Here is a 16,270-nt window from a genome sequence, read left to right on the forward strand (position 1 = left end):
CAAACGAAGGAAAAGAGCCCAAGAAACAGATACAGGTGCAGAGACGCGCTCAGTCTCACACTCAAGAATCCCGTAAGAAGTACTAAGCAGCAAGCCGTAATGTCTATACAAAGGACCGGTAGGGTAAAAAAAAAAGAGAGACAAAAAATACGTTAATAAAAGTAAGATTTAAAAAAAAAAGAAAGAAAAGTCCTAATGTGACAAGAGACAAAAAACCTCCCAAGACGCTGTTGAGTCCATTTGCCACTGGCCATTTACTGCTGGCCATGGCCATGCAGCCGACCCTTCAGAAAGCTTTCTGTCAGACGATATTTCCAAGGACAGGACTCAGTGGTGTCACATACTGTTCCAAAGTCGAGCAACTGTCAACATCTAACTTCGGATGTTTGCATCTCCGTGAACGGCAACTGTGCTGTCGGCCAACAAGCCTCCTGCGTCCCGTCCCGCCCACCCCTTCACCACCTCTCTCTACACATGTGCCCATGACAGACATTTCATATATCAATCATACAACACGTGGGCTCTGCAGCGGACTTACCTGGTTTACTGTATCTTCAGGGTCAATCCTATAGTATCGCATATTAACTAGTCGCTACCTGTTGCCACATCTGTGTGCCCACAGCAGGCAGGAATATGGCTGTGAACGGCAGCGGCAGGATGTGACTTTCTGACTGGACACTGCCTGGCCTTGGGAAATGGAGGCTAAGCTACTTAAAAAATCAAATATGGCACATAAGGCCTGGACACCGAAGAGGGGCCTTGCTGACACGGTGTGTTAAAAGCATCTTCAAATATCTGACACTAGAGGGCGCAGTATTCCCAGTTTGTCAACCGATTGCCAGTGAGAAGCCATCTTCAGAGAAACTCCTCAATGATTACGGAGCTCTGACCCAAAGCCTCTTTTCCTGTTCTGCACCCACACATAACTCGTAACTCCGCTACCTTCAAGCGCAGCTACCCAGAACTGCAGTACCTGGAAGAGATCTAACAATGCCTGCTGACACAGCACGTACCTTACTCAAATGCACTAAAACACCCACTCCACCCATAAGAGGCATTCTCGCCTCTGCTGGGCACACCTGAGCTAAGGGACCTCATCTTCAGGGATGTGGCCATTCCCCTCTGCAGAACGGCCATGCTTGGCAATCAGCCTCACTGTGGTTACCACCCATCTCCCTCGGGTCAAAACCATGGAACTAAGCTCTGGACAAGGGTGTGGATTTGTCACTGATTCTCTTCCTAATGAAATTCAACTGGAACTCGCAGCTCGTGTTACAAATCAGGACAAACAGCTACGATTCCACACTCTGCAGGTCAACTGACATGAAGCCATTCAAGCGCCATCTCTGTTAGAAACTTGAAGCCTTTGGCATGATGGCTCCAAGATCAAGTATTTTAGGAAAAACCCATCCATTTCAATGGCGACCAGGCCTTGACACAAGCTGAGTACAAAAGCCACCAACTGAAGGCCAGTGTGTCCACAGAATGACTATACACAATAAAGACGCTAGGTCTGGCTCCTTTGCTCCAAGGAAGTGAAAACTGAACATACTTCAGAAGCAACTGAGGTGCGCCAATCAAAACAGCAATATTCACAGGACGAGCAGCCTGGGCATAAACGGCCCAATCCATTACAAATCAAGTGTGAAACTCAGAAAACCTTGTGTCTTATACTAAACCAATTTGAACTCTGGGGCCAACATTCAACAAATTGTGTTTGGGCACTGTGATGAATTCACAATTCTGGGTTCCCTCAAGGTCCAACCTGGATGAGGTCTGGAGCCTTGGTTTTACTTTTTTCCATAAACATGACAGAGCTCTCCGGGGAACTCAAAGTTGTCGGTAAAATGATAGGCACCGACTCCCACAGCCACACAGTGTTTGCCGATCTATGTGGGTATGCCAATCACATCACATACTCAACTCTGGGCCAACCGTTATCTCATAATGGAAACTTCAGATGAAAGCTGGGGGGTGACTTGGTTGCTATAAAACACCTGCTCTTTTCTTAAATAATCTTTTACTTGTTTCTCACTAGTTCATTTCCATTGGGAAATAATAAAATCGCATCAATCCTAATTCCAATTTCTTCCCTTAATTCTCTGAAGTTGTTCAATAAATTTTCCCTGTCTTTGAAAATATAAGGCTATAACATTAAAAAAGAACAGTGGAGCTGTGGACAAGGCTCAAGAGGCAGGGGCACCCGCTGCCACTCGTGGCCCCTGGGACCCACACAACTCCCACAAGCTGTCTCCTGTCCCACTCCACAAATACATGAAGGTCAAGGAGATGTTTTGTTAGGAGCAGGTTTTCCCGAGGCCTGGTCGCTCTGCCGCACCAGCCCCAAACAACTCACGGAGCCGCTGTATTAGATATAATGCTGTTAGCTTGTTACTAGCATTTCTTATCGGCTAGCTCTATCTTAAATATTAACCCATTTCTATCAATCTAAGTATTTCAACGTGGTCTCATCTTACTGGAGAGAGGGCCCGGCGTTCTACTCTCCGTCCTCCATGTTGAATCCCATCCTGCCTCGTCCTCTCTCCTCATCTCCTAGTCCCGCCTATCTTGCTTTCCTATTGGCCAACGGGGCTTCATTCATTAACCAATACGAGAAAATATTTACAGAACGGCATCTCCCATCAGAGATGTTCTCAAAGAAAAATGAAGTGTTCTAAAGTAGTGGGCTGGCGTGCTTCTGATGATCTTAAATAGTTTCAGTGTCAAGGCTAACATCATCTACCTAAGGTGACAGACAAAGGTGTGAACAGTTCACGTGGGGACTCCTTCCCTATGCACACCCGAAAACAAGGCCAGAGTGGCCATCAGGACTTCACGGCCCCTGTGGACGGAAGAGCTGACAACGCTGTGCGGGCTGCCACGTTTGCTTCTCAGGACATCAATGAAGGCAGGAATGCACACAAGTGATTGAGTCTGAAGGCAACGACAGCAAGGGCAGAATGACCTCAGCGGGGCCCTCGCCCCATGCTCACCAACCAGTGTTACAAGTCAAGCAACAGGTTAAGAATATTACTGGGAAAGTGCTCCGGGGCCCGGGCTGACACAGAAGTATGGCCACCTGGACAGCTCATGAGGTGGGGGAGGGGGGCATTTTCTCCATTGCTGTAACCACTGGTTAAGTATCCCACGTTCCGGTAAATACCTCCCCCCCACCCCCCCCCCCCGCCACCGTTGCTCACGCAAGCAACCGTAAACTCGATGTACCACACACGATAAGGCATGAAAACAGGAGAGGGGGCTTGGGAAGAATGGAAGGGGTTCGGCGGTGGGGGAGGAGAGCAATGGCAGGTGAGGATGGCAGGTGAGTATTACACACGTGCATGCAATGATGAATGAAAAAGAGCTTGAGAAATGGCTGCCTGGACAAAACCAGGTGTAGGGTCGGGGCGTCGCCGTATCATAAAGTTAACACGCCCCTGCACCCACATGTGTTCAGTGTCTGCAAGAAAATAACGATTTCCAGTTGTGACAGGTGTACGTTAGATATTCTTGGGCTTGTGGGTTTTTGTTCTGGTTTTTCTGTTGTGACACGTCACAGGGAAAAGCTTCCTAACAAAACAAAGCTGTTGAGATCAGGGCTTGCCGGGACCAGAACACAGGTGCTTGGGTCTTAACGACTCTGCTCTGTGTTTGAGCTGTTTTGAGAAGGGTGTAAGAATGGGTATAGAGGCATGAAGGTGTTCGAGGTGCTACCTACTCTTATTTACTTACTAGGAAGGCTTTGCCAGTAGAGGCCCAGAGCACACAAGGTAGTCAGGGTAGAAACACCCAACCAGAGAAATGCCTGAAGTTTAACAAAAAAAAAAAAAAAAAACTTAAAAACAAAATTATAATCACAGGAAACCTACTTCATACTTTGCATAGCCTCCCAGATGTACAATGAGGCCCAACTATCTTTCTTCTCTATGCACACAGGCTCACCGAACTAAAGTACTCTCTAATCCACCAGTTTAACAAATTTTACAACAGTGGTCAGTAAATTATGAAGTATAAGACAAGACCCATAAAACAGCTTTTTTCACACACACACACACACACACACACGCACGCACACACGCGCGCACACACACGCACACACACACGCGCGCGCACACACACACACACACACACACACACACACACACACGCACACGCATGCGCAGAAGGTTTGTTCTTGAACACTGACTACAAAGCAGTCAAATCAGGCACAATTGCTCCTTGCTGTAACCCTCCTTTGCCCTGAGACCTCTCTTCTCTCAGAACCTTGTGTAGTCTCAAACCAACCTTTGGTACTTTGGCCAGGAAGAAGCTGAAGCAAAATCACAAAAACAAGCCACACTATGGGAGCTATAAAGAGCACTACCAGACAGTAATTTAAACGGCCACGTAGGCCATAAAAAAGTCACAAGATGAATCACTGAATCAAACGACTTAGGAATGAATGCTTTTCACCTGCCACCACTGACATCATTCAGGGAATACAGCCAGTCTCTCCCCCATCTCCCTGGTCTTGATCATTTTCCTAAAGCCTGAGTTGGCCCTGATGAGAAAGTATTAGGTACTGAAGTCCTAGGACCTAACAAATTCCATAAACAGATGTGAGACTTAAGCAAAAAAGGGAAACATTGATTCTAAGTTGTCTACTTCTGTGAGAACATCAGAGTTGCCAATACAAAATATAAAGAAATCTACAAGGTTTTGTGAAGGGTGAGGCACTCCTTAAACATGTACGTACTTAAACACGTACGTACCTCTGTGTGTGTGTGTGTGTGCGCGTGCGTGCGCACTGCATATGTGCACACAGCTATTTCCAGCTGTGAATTATATTGTTAGGAGCTATTTTGAAATGTTAAATTAAAAATGTAAATTGCTAAAAACAAAACTTTTAGCACGGCAGAGGGTAGGATAAACTGGCTGTTCAGGCTGCCTTTGTGGGAATTTGACACCGTCCATGAAAAATTGGGGCTGTGTGACCACGTCCTTGTCCACCAGGCCAATCATATGGAGCTTTCAGGAGAAAAATAAAAGGACCGGAGAACTGTCTGAAGAGAAACAAAAGCAACATGGGGGAACTGAATGACTAAGCAGAATGTTTGCCTCGGTCTTGGGATTGTACAAATGGTGATCCTGCAGACCTGCCGATCCCTTTATTTCCATCTCATGTGTGCTGGTTTACAAAGCTCCTGGGCAACACCCTGAGGACCACCCCCAATTATTGGGTACATTCAAATTAGCTGGGGACTGGTTGAAAGACAACTCGAGTGCGTCCCCAGATACTCCGTTGTCCCCATAGCCACGGGTCTGCTTTTACTACCGCCCGAATGGACTTGCTCAGGGACTAGAGGCGGCTCCTTTCTGGCCCCATGTCAACGGTCATTTGGGGCTCGGTCTTTCTTCCATAGATTGCAGTGGGAAACCCTGATCTTCTTTGCCCTTGGGCTCTGAAATGTGAATACTGGACGGGCAGACTATGGATGATTCTCCACCTGAAGCCTTCCATCGTCCCCTCTGGTCCAACAATAAAAGGCACACTCACAGGATTGCACCTTTTCAGCTGCAGCCTTCTAGATGAAGGAACAATTTTCCATGTCCCCTCAGGAATCAGCTGGTCTTTTTCCTACTTGTTAATTTGATAAAGAAATGACTACTCTGTATCTGGAGACACAGATCAGGATAATTTGGGCTTTGTTTTTTGATGCTGGGCTGTCCTGCAACTCTAGTAGGGGAAGCTGGCCTCCAATTTGGCAATCTACCTGCCTCTGCCTCCTGAGTGATGGGATTAAAGACATGCGCCAGCCACCGCTGCCTGGCCTAATTTTGACATTTTTTAACTGCCAATGGGGCTGCGATTTCTCTTTCTAAACTGCCTGGTACTACACCACTGGGTCTAGAATTAGACTGGCGACTGAAAACCAGGGATAGTCCGGGAACTACAGATCTGGGCTAGCAGTTATTTCCTTTCACTCCCTGAAACAGAACTCTTTTGAGATCTTGAATTCTAACCCTTATTTAAGGGTGAACTGGTTCATAATATGCTTGAGGTCTCAAAATCATATGGTGGGGAGGCATGATAAGAATTCTAAAAAACTCTAAATACAATACAATGAGTCAGACACACCCAATGAAGTGATCAACACAATTTATTTCCAGGGTTAACAACTTTTTAAGCATGGATATAGTCAAGGGAAAAGTCTTTGTTTTGCTCAATTTCAAAATAATGGACCTTTTCCAATTACCACTTTGGGGGGGGCACATCCTGAGAAACTTGATTTCCTCATTTTATTGCATAAGAAATTCAGCAATACTGATTTATTCAAAAAACTGTTGCTACTTGGACATGATTCAGACAATGGTGGATGGGAAGGAGGCTCTTAAGGCACCTCTCTCCATGATGGCTATCTACCTAGGACATCGGATTGCGGTCCTGCTGTGGCCTAAGGAGTTGGGGACTCAGAGGCCAATTAGAACCCACAGAACTCCACAAACTCCCCAATGCCCTTTCCTCTCTGACCCTAACACCTAATTCTGCATAAGTAATTCCTTAACTGTTGCAATCACCATCGAGCACTTAGTGCTGATTCACCGGGGCTACAGTGGCCATAACCAGCATCCTAACCAGCATCCGGCTAGTAAGTGCCACAAGATAGGAAGATAGGAGCACTAGGTGCTCCTCACATACCGCTCATACAAATTCTCAACTCAGTTTCCCTAAAAGCTACCTACCGGGGTCACTGTTAAGACCGACACTCAGTCTGGACTTTTCCATACTCCCCAAACTCCGATTCAGTCAGACTTATGCTGGTTGGTTTTTTGTTGTTGTTGTTAACTTGATATTTCTGGGTAGTTGTGTGAAAAAATGAGAAAGGTTTTAAGGTGACACTGTGTTATAATCTCATGCCTACTAAACCACTGAAATAGAAAAAAAAAAAAAATGGGTCGTATACAGTTTAACAAGCAAACAAAACAGAAAATATTGCCAGTACACACTTTTTAAGTTACTGAGTGCTACTAAATGTACCTAACAAGCCTCTAGCTTCACGAGCCTGCACTCTTTCCCTTTCATTCTGGAGATGAAACCCAGGGCCATGCATACACTAGACAGGCGGCCCATCACGGAGCCCAGGTTCATCAATCAATCGCTTCTTAATGGAAGAATTTACTGGATGTATTTCTGTGCATTCCATTAGCTCAAGTGTTAATGGGAAAGTATGGGCATTGTGTATTCCTTTGGAAAGGTAGGCTCTCTGGAATAAACCCTGCAGTAAACATCAGTAATTTTAAACTTCACTGCTGTGTGACTTTATAATGCAGGCCCTGCCACTCTGATGTTGTTCACTGTCCACTGTGTTCTAAGGAGGTCAATTTACACGGACTTTTAAAGAGTTGCCCAACTTAGTCTTAGACTGTTGTGGATGGGGCCGTTGTTGCCCCTGAAAATATTCTTAGGTACGGCAGACCTTTTTTCTTTTTTTAAATGTGAACACAGACATACCTATACTCACAGGAGGGCAGAAGAGCAGCTGGGGATGGAACGGGGGAGTCTGGTGAGAACTACCAGGCTATGCAAGGGGAGTGAGTCAGTCTCCCCCCCCCAACCTGTGGGAGGAGAGGGGGCGGAGCTTTGCTGACACCCAGACTGACACTGCTGGCTGCTACTCCAGGACCAACACAGTCCTTGGATTATCAGCACAGCTCTAAAGGTGAGAACTACAGCCTCGGGGAGCACAGCTTTGAAGTCAGTAAAGGCCCAGTGGGAGAGGACACACAAGCAAGCCAAGAGTGGTGGACAAGAGGGAATTGTCTCCTCTAAAAACATCAGAGGATTCTGAGCCTCCTCAGTGACTATTTCTGAAGATAAACTGTGTATGTACACTTGCCACTCGGGGGTTAAAACTACTCCAAGCCCTTCTCTGCCTGCAGTGAGAAAACACAGCCATAGCCACGGATGTGAACTACTGGGGCTAGCAATTGAGAAAGCAATAGATTCAGAAGAGTATTAAACTAGCTGAACTTCAAAATTGTAAAGGATAAGCCCATATTTTACTATTACCATAGCTAATGTAAAAACTGACTACCAATGAAATATGAAACTCTCATTATGAAAAAAAATACCAGAGCAACATTTTATCTCATGTAATAGTCATAAACAAAATGACTAGATTTGCTGAGATAAGCAGAAATGCAAGTTTCCCTAACAAGCTGTATAAGTCTGAGGGAAGTCTGAGCAGCAATATGGTCAACATTTCATTACTGTTCTAGAACTCTGGGAAAGGAGTCATAATACAATGTAAACTAAGTTTGTATGCAGCTAGAATGGGAATTTGAATACTTGAAGATTCTCGTTATGCATTTTAAAAGGTAAAATTGCTAATTAACCATTACCACAAAGCACAAAGCCTAGCCTCTAAACAGTGTGAATTCATGTGTCAAGAAAATAATAGTAAGTCTCAATATATTCATACTTTGTTTAATCCAAGTCCAGTAGACTATTTATAGCATAGTTCTATGCAAGGAAACAGACTACTAAATCTTGACTGCATATACAGTATATAAAACTGAGTTTTAGAAGTTGTCAAAACCACACCCTACAAACGCAAATCTGCAAAGTTCTCACTGGTCATGGAGCATCCTCAAGGAGTAAGGGAAAAGGAAAACGGTTTTCATGTTTTGTGAGCAAAGTATTTTCTAAACACCACCTTATTTAGCATCAACGCAGTATAAACCTTCAGACTAGTTGAAAATATGTCACTGCGCAAACTTAAAACCACTAAGTAAGTTCTTAGATATTGTAAGATGAGGAATAACAATGCACACAGACAGGCAACCACAAAAAGGGAACTTCAGTGGCTAATGCAACCATGAATCCTAAAAAGCCTGGCTGAGCATTTTCTTAACTGGCACACACCAATTTCTAAATCTGCTAACAGGCTCTCAATGTTCACTAAAATACAAATTATGAGACTTAAGGAAGCTTGGGACTTAAGTTTCTCTTAGGCAAAACAGATACTACACAGACTATTTTCCAGAGTGGCCATAGAGAACTGCCTGACAAAAATGATGCCATTCATTACTCCGCTCCCCAACAGAGTGTGTGTCCTGAGTAGTAGCTATGGGTGGGTGGACACTCAGTAGCTTGCCCAAAGACAATCTAGCAACTGTTAAGGCCAGTGTGTAAAACCCAAAAGCAGTAAATCTAGATTCTTATTTTAAGTGCATTATGTTAAAAGTGTTTCAACATTGTTGGTTTTTCCTCCCCACAAACTTTTCTTCTTCGACTTGTTCAGAAAACAGAAAGGCTAATATTGCTTTTTTGAATATTTTAAAGCCATGGATTCACTGTGTGAATGGCTGAATGCGACATGGTATTGCTTCAGACTCCTGAAGGCCCTGTGTTCGATGACATCCAACATGGTAAGGTTACTAACATGCTGGAGACAGTCTAAAGATCAGGATGGGAGGTGACTTGCTCTCCAGGTAAGTCACAATTGCAGTTGCCGGTCCTGCCTGCTCCATGATAGCCAGGACTGCCGGGAAAGGCAAACTCCCAACACCACAGTAGCAAATCAGAGATTCCGCTCTGGAGGACTCAGTCAACTTCAGATTCAGATGACAAGTACTTGAAAAATTTAAAGAGCCCATATTGAACACACACCCACTTCCCCTTGTCATTAATCCCCTAATGATAGAGTACGGTCACCACCAACACTGTATCACATTTCCTAGGCTTACAAGTAAACTCCAGCTCATTGAAAGTATATGGAAGGAGAGAACTGAGCTTCTGTCGACTTTGGTACCTGGAGGAAAGTCTCAGTACCAATCCCCTGCAGACTGCTTCAGAGGAAAACGTGTACAGACATTAAACCATGCATCTGGTCTTATGCAAAGTGTACACTCATTAACCCATACATCCATCTGGCCTTGTACAATGCAGTCTCAAGTTTACTGCATGAAGCAGCTAACATTTCACAAAATTTGACATTATGCCATTATACCTTTCTCCCCCTTTGACACAATAACCACAGGGAAGAGGCAGAGGAGGAGGGAAAAAGAAAGGAGGCTCAAGGGATGTTCTCCATCTTAGACAATCTTCAGAACAAAGCAAGGTAATTCTAAGTACACACGTGGGATGAGACCCCTGCTCTGTGAGTGGGAGAGTGTGTGTGTGTGTGTGTGTGTGTGTAAGTGTGCACGCGCGCACACGTGCGCACTGTCCCAAGTGCGCTCAAGCATGTGCTCAGGAGTTAGGGGAGGGTGGGGGGCATCAAGGAGCCTATCTAGAGAAACCACTGATTTGGGTTAGTTCCTGATGTAAAACCCATCTATGCAGTCCTATTAATGACAGTGATGCCAATTCCTGACCAATTTAACCATTATAATTCTGCCCACTAAAGGTTCTTTCTGTAATTAAAACATCCAATTACATGATAAAGTAAAAGCACTAAGTAAAGAAAATGCTTTCTGTAGTCATCTCATTGATTTCTTCTCAATTCTTTTCTTGATGCCAATAGTTCATTTTTAAAAAATATGAATTTAAACTATGACAACTTCTACATTTTAGTCACTCTCCATCAACTACCATAAATGTATTGTTTTCTTGTAACACTAAAAATAATTCTATGAAACTTGAATATTTTAAGTAGGAAACAATTTAAATAGTATTGCATGTAAACCAGATATCGTGGCTAATGCACACTTCTAAATCCCAGTGCTAGGGAACAGGGGTACTGTCGTGAGTTCAAGGCCAGCCTAAACTATGGAGTGAGACCCTGACCTAAAAATGAGAGGGGGAGGGGACACAATCAATATGTATCTGCAATGCACAGAAGTATGTGGGTGAGATTAAGCACACAGTGCACACACACTAAGGTTGGTGTGTGTACATAACTTACACGTCTATGAGTGTGTCATAAAACCTCTCAGAAGACCCTGGAAGTCTGGAGTGACTTCCTGCACAGCTCCTTACACTCCTCGGTGCTGACATTTCCTAGAAAGTGGGGAAACAGAGAGCGGCAAACCACGAATCACTTTCTGTGGGTGCCTACATTAAAGTATGCCATTACCGATTTAATGTCCCCCTTCACAAAGTTGTGCTCCATCAATGCCACGTTTAACCCTTCGCTAAATTATGACTTTTATCTTTACATGTGAACATTAAACTTTTAGTGTCCACAGCTTACATGGTTGAAAAGATGCTATATTTTATATAAAAACCACAGTAAGAACACTTAGGATAAAACGTGATTCTATGTCATCCAATAGCATCTGTAATTAAATAACTTAGTGTTTTGCCTGCCTGCCTGCCTTAAAAATGAATTACAGATATCTGTTCTCATTTTCTGATGTAAGTAAAGTATTTGTTTGCAAAGGGAAAATAGGTACTAAAATATCTTACTACCAGAGCAAGTCTTAGTAATATAAAGGTGCATAGGCACAACCAATATTTTAATTGAATATAAAATGTCCTTGGTACAAAGGCCGTATCTATCTAAATATGCAGTGAGGAAAATATTCTTTCTTGGAATCACTCAGTGGATGTGTACTAAATAGGTAGGAAATGTATCCAAATTCACTCACTAGTAGTAATACTCACACATACTCATTAAACTATCTACTTAGTAAGCCTTATCTTTGATTCTATGACCCTTTTAACTCTAAATATCTGAGTTAATAATTATTTTACAGTCATTGGTATGTCTTACTGGAATCAGGCTATTTCTGGGTAGTGTTGCTTGCAATTAATGACATTTTATCCAATGAAATTCACTCTGTGGCATCACGTTAAAACTATGTGGGGCCGTTGAGTGTATCCCAGTGGGAAAACACACTATATGCAACTGGCCAGGGATTGACCGGCAGCAATAAACAAGCATCCACTATGTGACTCGGTGCCTCACACAGCACTGCCTACAAACCCACAAGAGTACTGGATTAAGTGGCTGGCCCACTGCTCACAGACTTCCAATTGGTAGCATTCTATTGACAGAACTGGGATCAAAGACACACATATAAAAGGGGCACATACTAAGCCAAGCTCACCAAGATAAAACAATTAACTTTTCTCTTGAGGAGTTAAAAACTGGTGAAGGAAATCTCAGTTCAGGAAACAAGGCTAGGAATTTCCTTCCTTAACATTATATAACTAGACAGGGGCCAGGGAGGAGCGAAGCCATTTCTTTTAAAACATATGAAACAGTCCCAGACATGCTCAAGACAACACAGTTCTGACAACTGATAAGGTTGGTTAACTTGCACTTTCTAGGACCTTCAAACCAGGTTGCAAATGCAACCTACCTCAAGCAGCCACAAGAAGGTCAAAGGCTCAGAATTAGGAGGGGGAAAAAAGTCACTAACAAGCCGGTCTTCTTTATATTGCCACTTAACTTGAACAAACATCATTAATTTTGATCAGAGTAAACAGAACTAAAGTCGTTTTGAGAAACTGTACTCAGTACTATTTCTTTAAGGTCAAAGTCAGTCCTTCCTGAACTTTTACTTTGCCCTAAGGTTGCAATTCTGACTTATCCTAAGGGAAAAACCTGAAATCAAATCAGACTATTGACTGAGTTACTTTGGAACTAAACATTCAAACCTTTCTACTTTCCTCAAATAACCAAATATATTATGTCCTACTATCTGTGGTTAAACCATATGAGGAAAAGACTATTTTGGCCATTAAATTTAGAGATCTCTAGATCCTCACCAGAAGTGTACAAACAAATCTTATTTTAAATGGCTGTCGTGCTCTGTCACAGCTTAGGGATTTCAGACAGCAAATGATGAGCCGGTGGAAATGACTGCCCATACAATCATATGAAAGCTTTCCAGGGGAAACTAAGAATACTGATGGCTTTTTTCTTTTAAAACATGTATATACTGTATGTAGAAAACAAATGAAACTTGAGGGCAAAAGCAAACAGGAAGCCAACCCCCGATTTATCTATTCAGGTTACCTTAGCCTTTTCTGAAATGTTACCCAGAGCCTACAAAACACTTGATGGACACTTTAATCCTGGTATACTATAGTCTGTTAGTCCATCAACACCAGCATCCATTCTGTGCAATCAAGAATCTCATGGCAGGTAGTGAAACAGCCTCCTTAAGGGCAGTATCATCTCCACAGAAAGAATAGCAAATAGAAGGAAAGCTGGATGCCCTTAAGTATACCTGACTGCAAGCTGCACCTGGCTTCACACTTAGCTTAGCTACAGTCAACAAAGCACTGCAGAACTAACTGCCTCTCGGCCAATACAGTTCTTTCTAATTTCTTCACATTTATCAACAGTAAAAGCTACAACCATGAGCAATGTTAATTTATCCAATGTTTCCAATTCTCTATCAAGTTTAAAAGAGTATCTTATTAAACTTATAAAAAAACATTCTACCTTTTCTCTGTATGGGCATAAAGACAGACATACAGAGGGAGAAAACTACATGGCTTACACAATAAATACACATGGATATTGCATACATATTAATTAATCATATTGCATGGTTTCTATATAAAAGTACAGGGTTTTACCACCACATAACTCTTCATTTGTTAAAGGGTAATGGGAAACTCCCACAGCTAAGTGCACGCTCCTAACAATTCGGCTTTAAGAATTTGTAGGTTGAAAAAATACAATTCCTAGAACACTGTTATCAAACAAGTAAGTTTTATTGGCATCTAAAAACAAAATTCACCCAACATTGAAACGTATCTTAATGTTTATGTTGTTTGCTTTTTTTTTCTTTTTTTTTTTTTCTTCTTTTCTTTTTTTTCTTTTTCTTTTTTTTTTTTTTTTCTTTTGTACTCACTGCAGTATGAGGAACAAATCACACACACTTACTTTGGAGTAACAGAGACCATAGTGGAGATTTTTTACAAAATCACTTCTTAAAATCTCTGTATTATGCTCCTCAAGAATCTAGAGCCAGTCCTTGCATAAACTGTCACAGCTTTGTTTGTTACCTTAAAATCCTGCAGCAGCCTAGAGCTATGGAGAAGATATGCCACACCTTGCTGTTCTGAAATATGTCATTACCATGACCAACCCAATGACAGTGTCTAAAACCCTCTCTTCCATAGGAAGTCTCCGACAAGCTGTTAGCATCTCCTTGACGTTAAAAGAATGTGGGGCAACATTTATACTTTATCAGAAAAATAAAAAAAAATGTTTACCTACCATGTTCATATTAAGAACAATGTCTATACAAGTCAGTTGTACAATTATTTTAAGAGAAAGGTGAACATGAACATCAGATTAACTTAGTTCTGGCAGATAAACGTGAACAACTGTGGTGCAGTCAGCCGTTAAGCTCTGACAGAGATGACAACTGTACAAAAGGGTTCTTTTACCTACTGAGCGATGGTTATGTCCCCTCAGTCTCTGTGCTCTCAACCACCATTGCTTCACTTTCTACACCAGCAACTGTGCCGCTCTCCTCCTTGTCTACGTCCCCTGACGACGCCAGTTTGTCATAGAGTTCAGGGTCCTTCTGCACTGGTAAAGGCGGTGGCTGAGCATGTCTCTCTGTATTTTCACCATTAACTTGAGGCACATTATCACCTTTTCGCTGCGAAGTGGCCCCTTCGAAATAATCAAAAACCCGAGCATGAGGAGGGGGGACCCAAGTGTTTTGAATTCTATCTCGTCCAAGACGATTTCCATTAATTTCTCTGCAGAAATCAAAATCTCTGTCATCCCTATCCCTCTGCCTCTCCCAGGGTCTTCTTCGGTCATCAAAATCTCGGGGAACTTCTGGCCCAAATCCTCTGTTCCAAGGACCACTTCTAGGATCAAATCGGTAACTTCCAGCCCGAAATCTACCTCTTTCTTCATGTAAGCCTTTTGGACCACCAAAGACAGGCAGAACTCGATGCTCTCTCTCATCAAAATCTCTAAGCCCCCACGGCTTCTCTGGGGGAAAGCCAAAGTGGTCTCTTCGACCAAGATGATCTAGACCTGGCCTCCCAAGATTCTCTCTCATGTCCACAGGAGCTCTTCCAAAATGATCCCTACCATCTAAAGGAGGCCTTCCTGGGCCTTCTCTGGGATCTATAGGTCGCCCAACCATATCCCTAACATCCACCGGGGGCGGTCTACTGATGCCTTCCCTTGTTTCTACAGGAGGAAACCGGTAGTCTCTATCGCCTTCCTGCTGAATACTGTCATTCCCAAGTGGTATCCGTTTATCTGGGTTGGGAACGTTGTCTAGACTTGGTCTTCCAGGAGCCAGAAAAGGTCTTTCTGGCTGACTGAAAAGATCTCCTGGAGGGAAAGGTCCACGGGGTGGCGGATGAAGAGCTGCATCAAGTACCGCTGGTGGGGGGATACCCCTCTGGGGGGGAATTCCAGGCTGTAGTAAAGGGAATCTTGGTCCAGGAGCCTGTGGTATCAGTCCTGGACGGATGTCTAACATTGGCAATGCAGGCACCCTTTGAGCTGGGATAGTTAAGGGAGGTAAGTTTTGAGGTCCAATCGGTGGCTGTGTTCCCATAAGTCCAGGAGGATTTGTAACATTTGGTGGCTGTAGTCCTACAAGTCCAGAGTTGTTGGGCAAGTTTGGAGGCAGTACCCCAAGAAGTCCAGAGCCACTTGAAACATTTGGTGGCTGTATGCCCAAAATTCCAGAGTTATTTAGAATATTTGGTGGCTGGGCTCCAAGAATCGCAGCACTACTGGAAACATTAGCTGGCCGAACCCCCAGAATTTCAGAATTACTTGACACATTTGGTCTCTGCACACACAGGATCCCAGAGGTGTTTGCGGGGCCAGGAGGCTGTGCTAACATTGCAGCACTACTTGGAATATCGCTTGGAATCACTGAAACAGAAAGAGAAGAAATCACCTGAAGTAACACTTATTGTTATAAAAAAGAAATAAATTGTTAATGTATGAACTTCAGCTACCTCCCCCTCAAAGAGACATACTTTACCAGATACAGGATAAGCACCAAACCTAAGATTATTAATGGCACACAGAGTGAATTCTCATGTTAAACCAAAATACTGGGCACTAATCCTTTCAAACAAAAATGTCAAACATTCTGTGATTAAGATGCCTAACAACGGGACCATTAAAAATCACCCAATGCTGTCAAACACCATTTCTAGCCAGACAGTACTCTGGTATGTTACCTGGTATTCACCCCTAAGAGTTGCTGACCCTTGTCTTCTGACAACAGTGCCCAAGAGCAGCACCACAAGCCTCAAAAGGATGAGAGCTGGGTCTCAATGAAAAGGTCTAACCAACATTATTCTGAACAGGATGTCATCTGTAATTGTCTT

General features: G+C 43.2%; 1 protein-coding gene across 3 annotated transcripts in view; it reads right to left on the minus strand.

The window, feature by feature from the left end:
• Scaf8 (SR-related CTD associated factor 8) overlaps nt 1-16,270 on the minus strand; it is a 142,223-nt gene that overhangs the window by 58,434 nt on the left and 67,519 nt on the right. For 2 of the 3 annotated variants that reach the window (XM_051205980.1, XM_051205979.1), the window contains exon 20: nt 14,339-15,806. In XM_051205980.1, the coding sequence (XP_051061937.1) occupies nt 14,353-15,806 (1,454 nt within the window). In that variant the 3' untranslated portion in view covers nt 14,339-14,352. Of the gene's footprint in view, nt 1-13,638; nt 15,807-16,270 lie in introns of those variants that run through there. The other variant, XM_051205981.1, reaches the window with a different exon arrangement.

The sequence above is a fragment of the Phodopus roborovskii genome, unplaced genomic scaffold, assembly GCF_943737965.1.
Source record: "Phodopus roborovskii unplaced genomic scaffold, PHOROB, whole genome shotgun sequence".
NCBI classification, from domain to species: domain Eukaryota; kingdom Metazoa; phylum Chordata; class Mammalia; order Rodentia; family Cricetidae; genus Phodopus; species Phodopus roborovskii.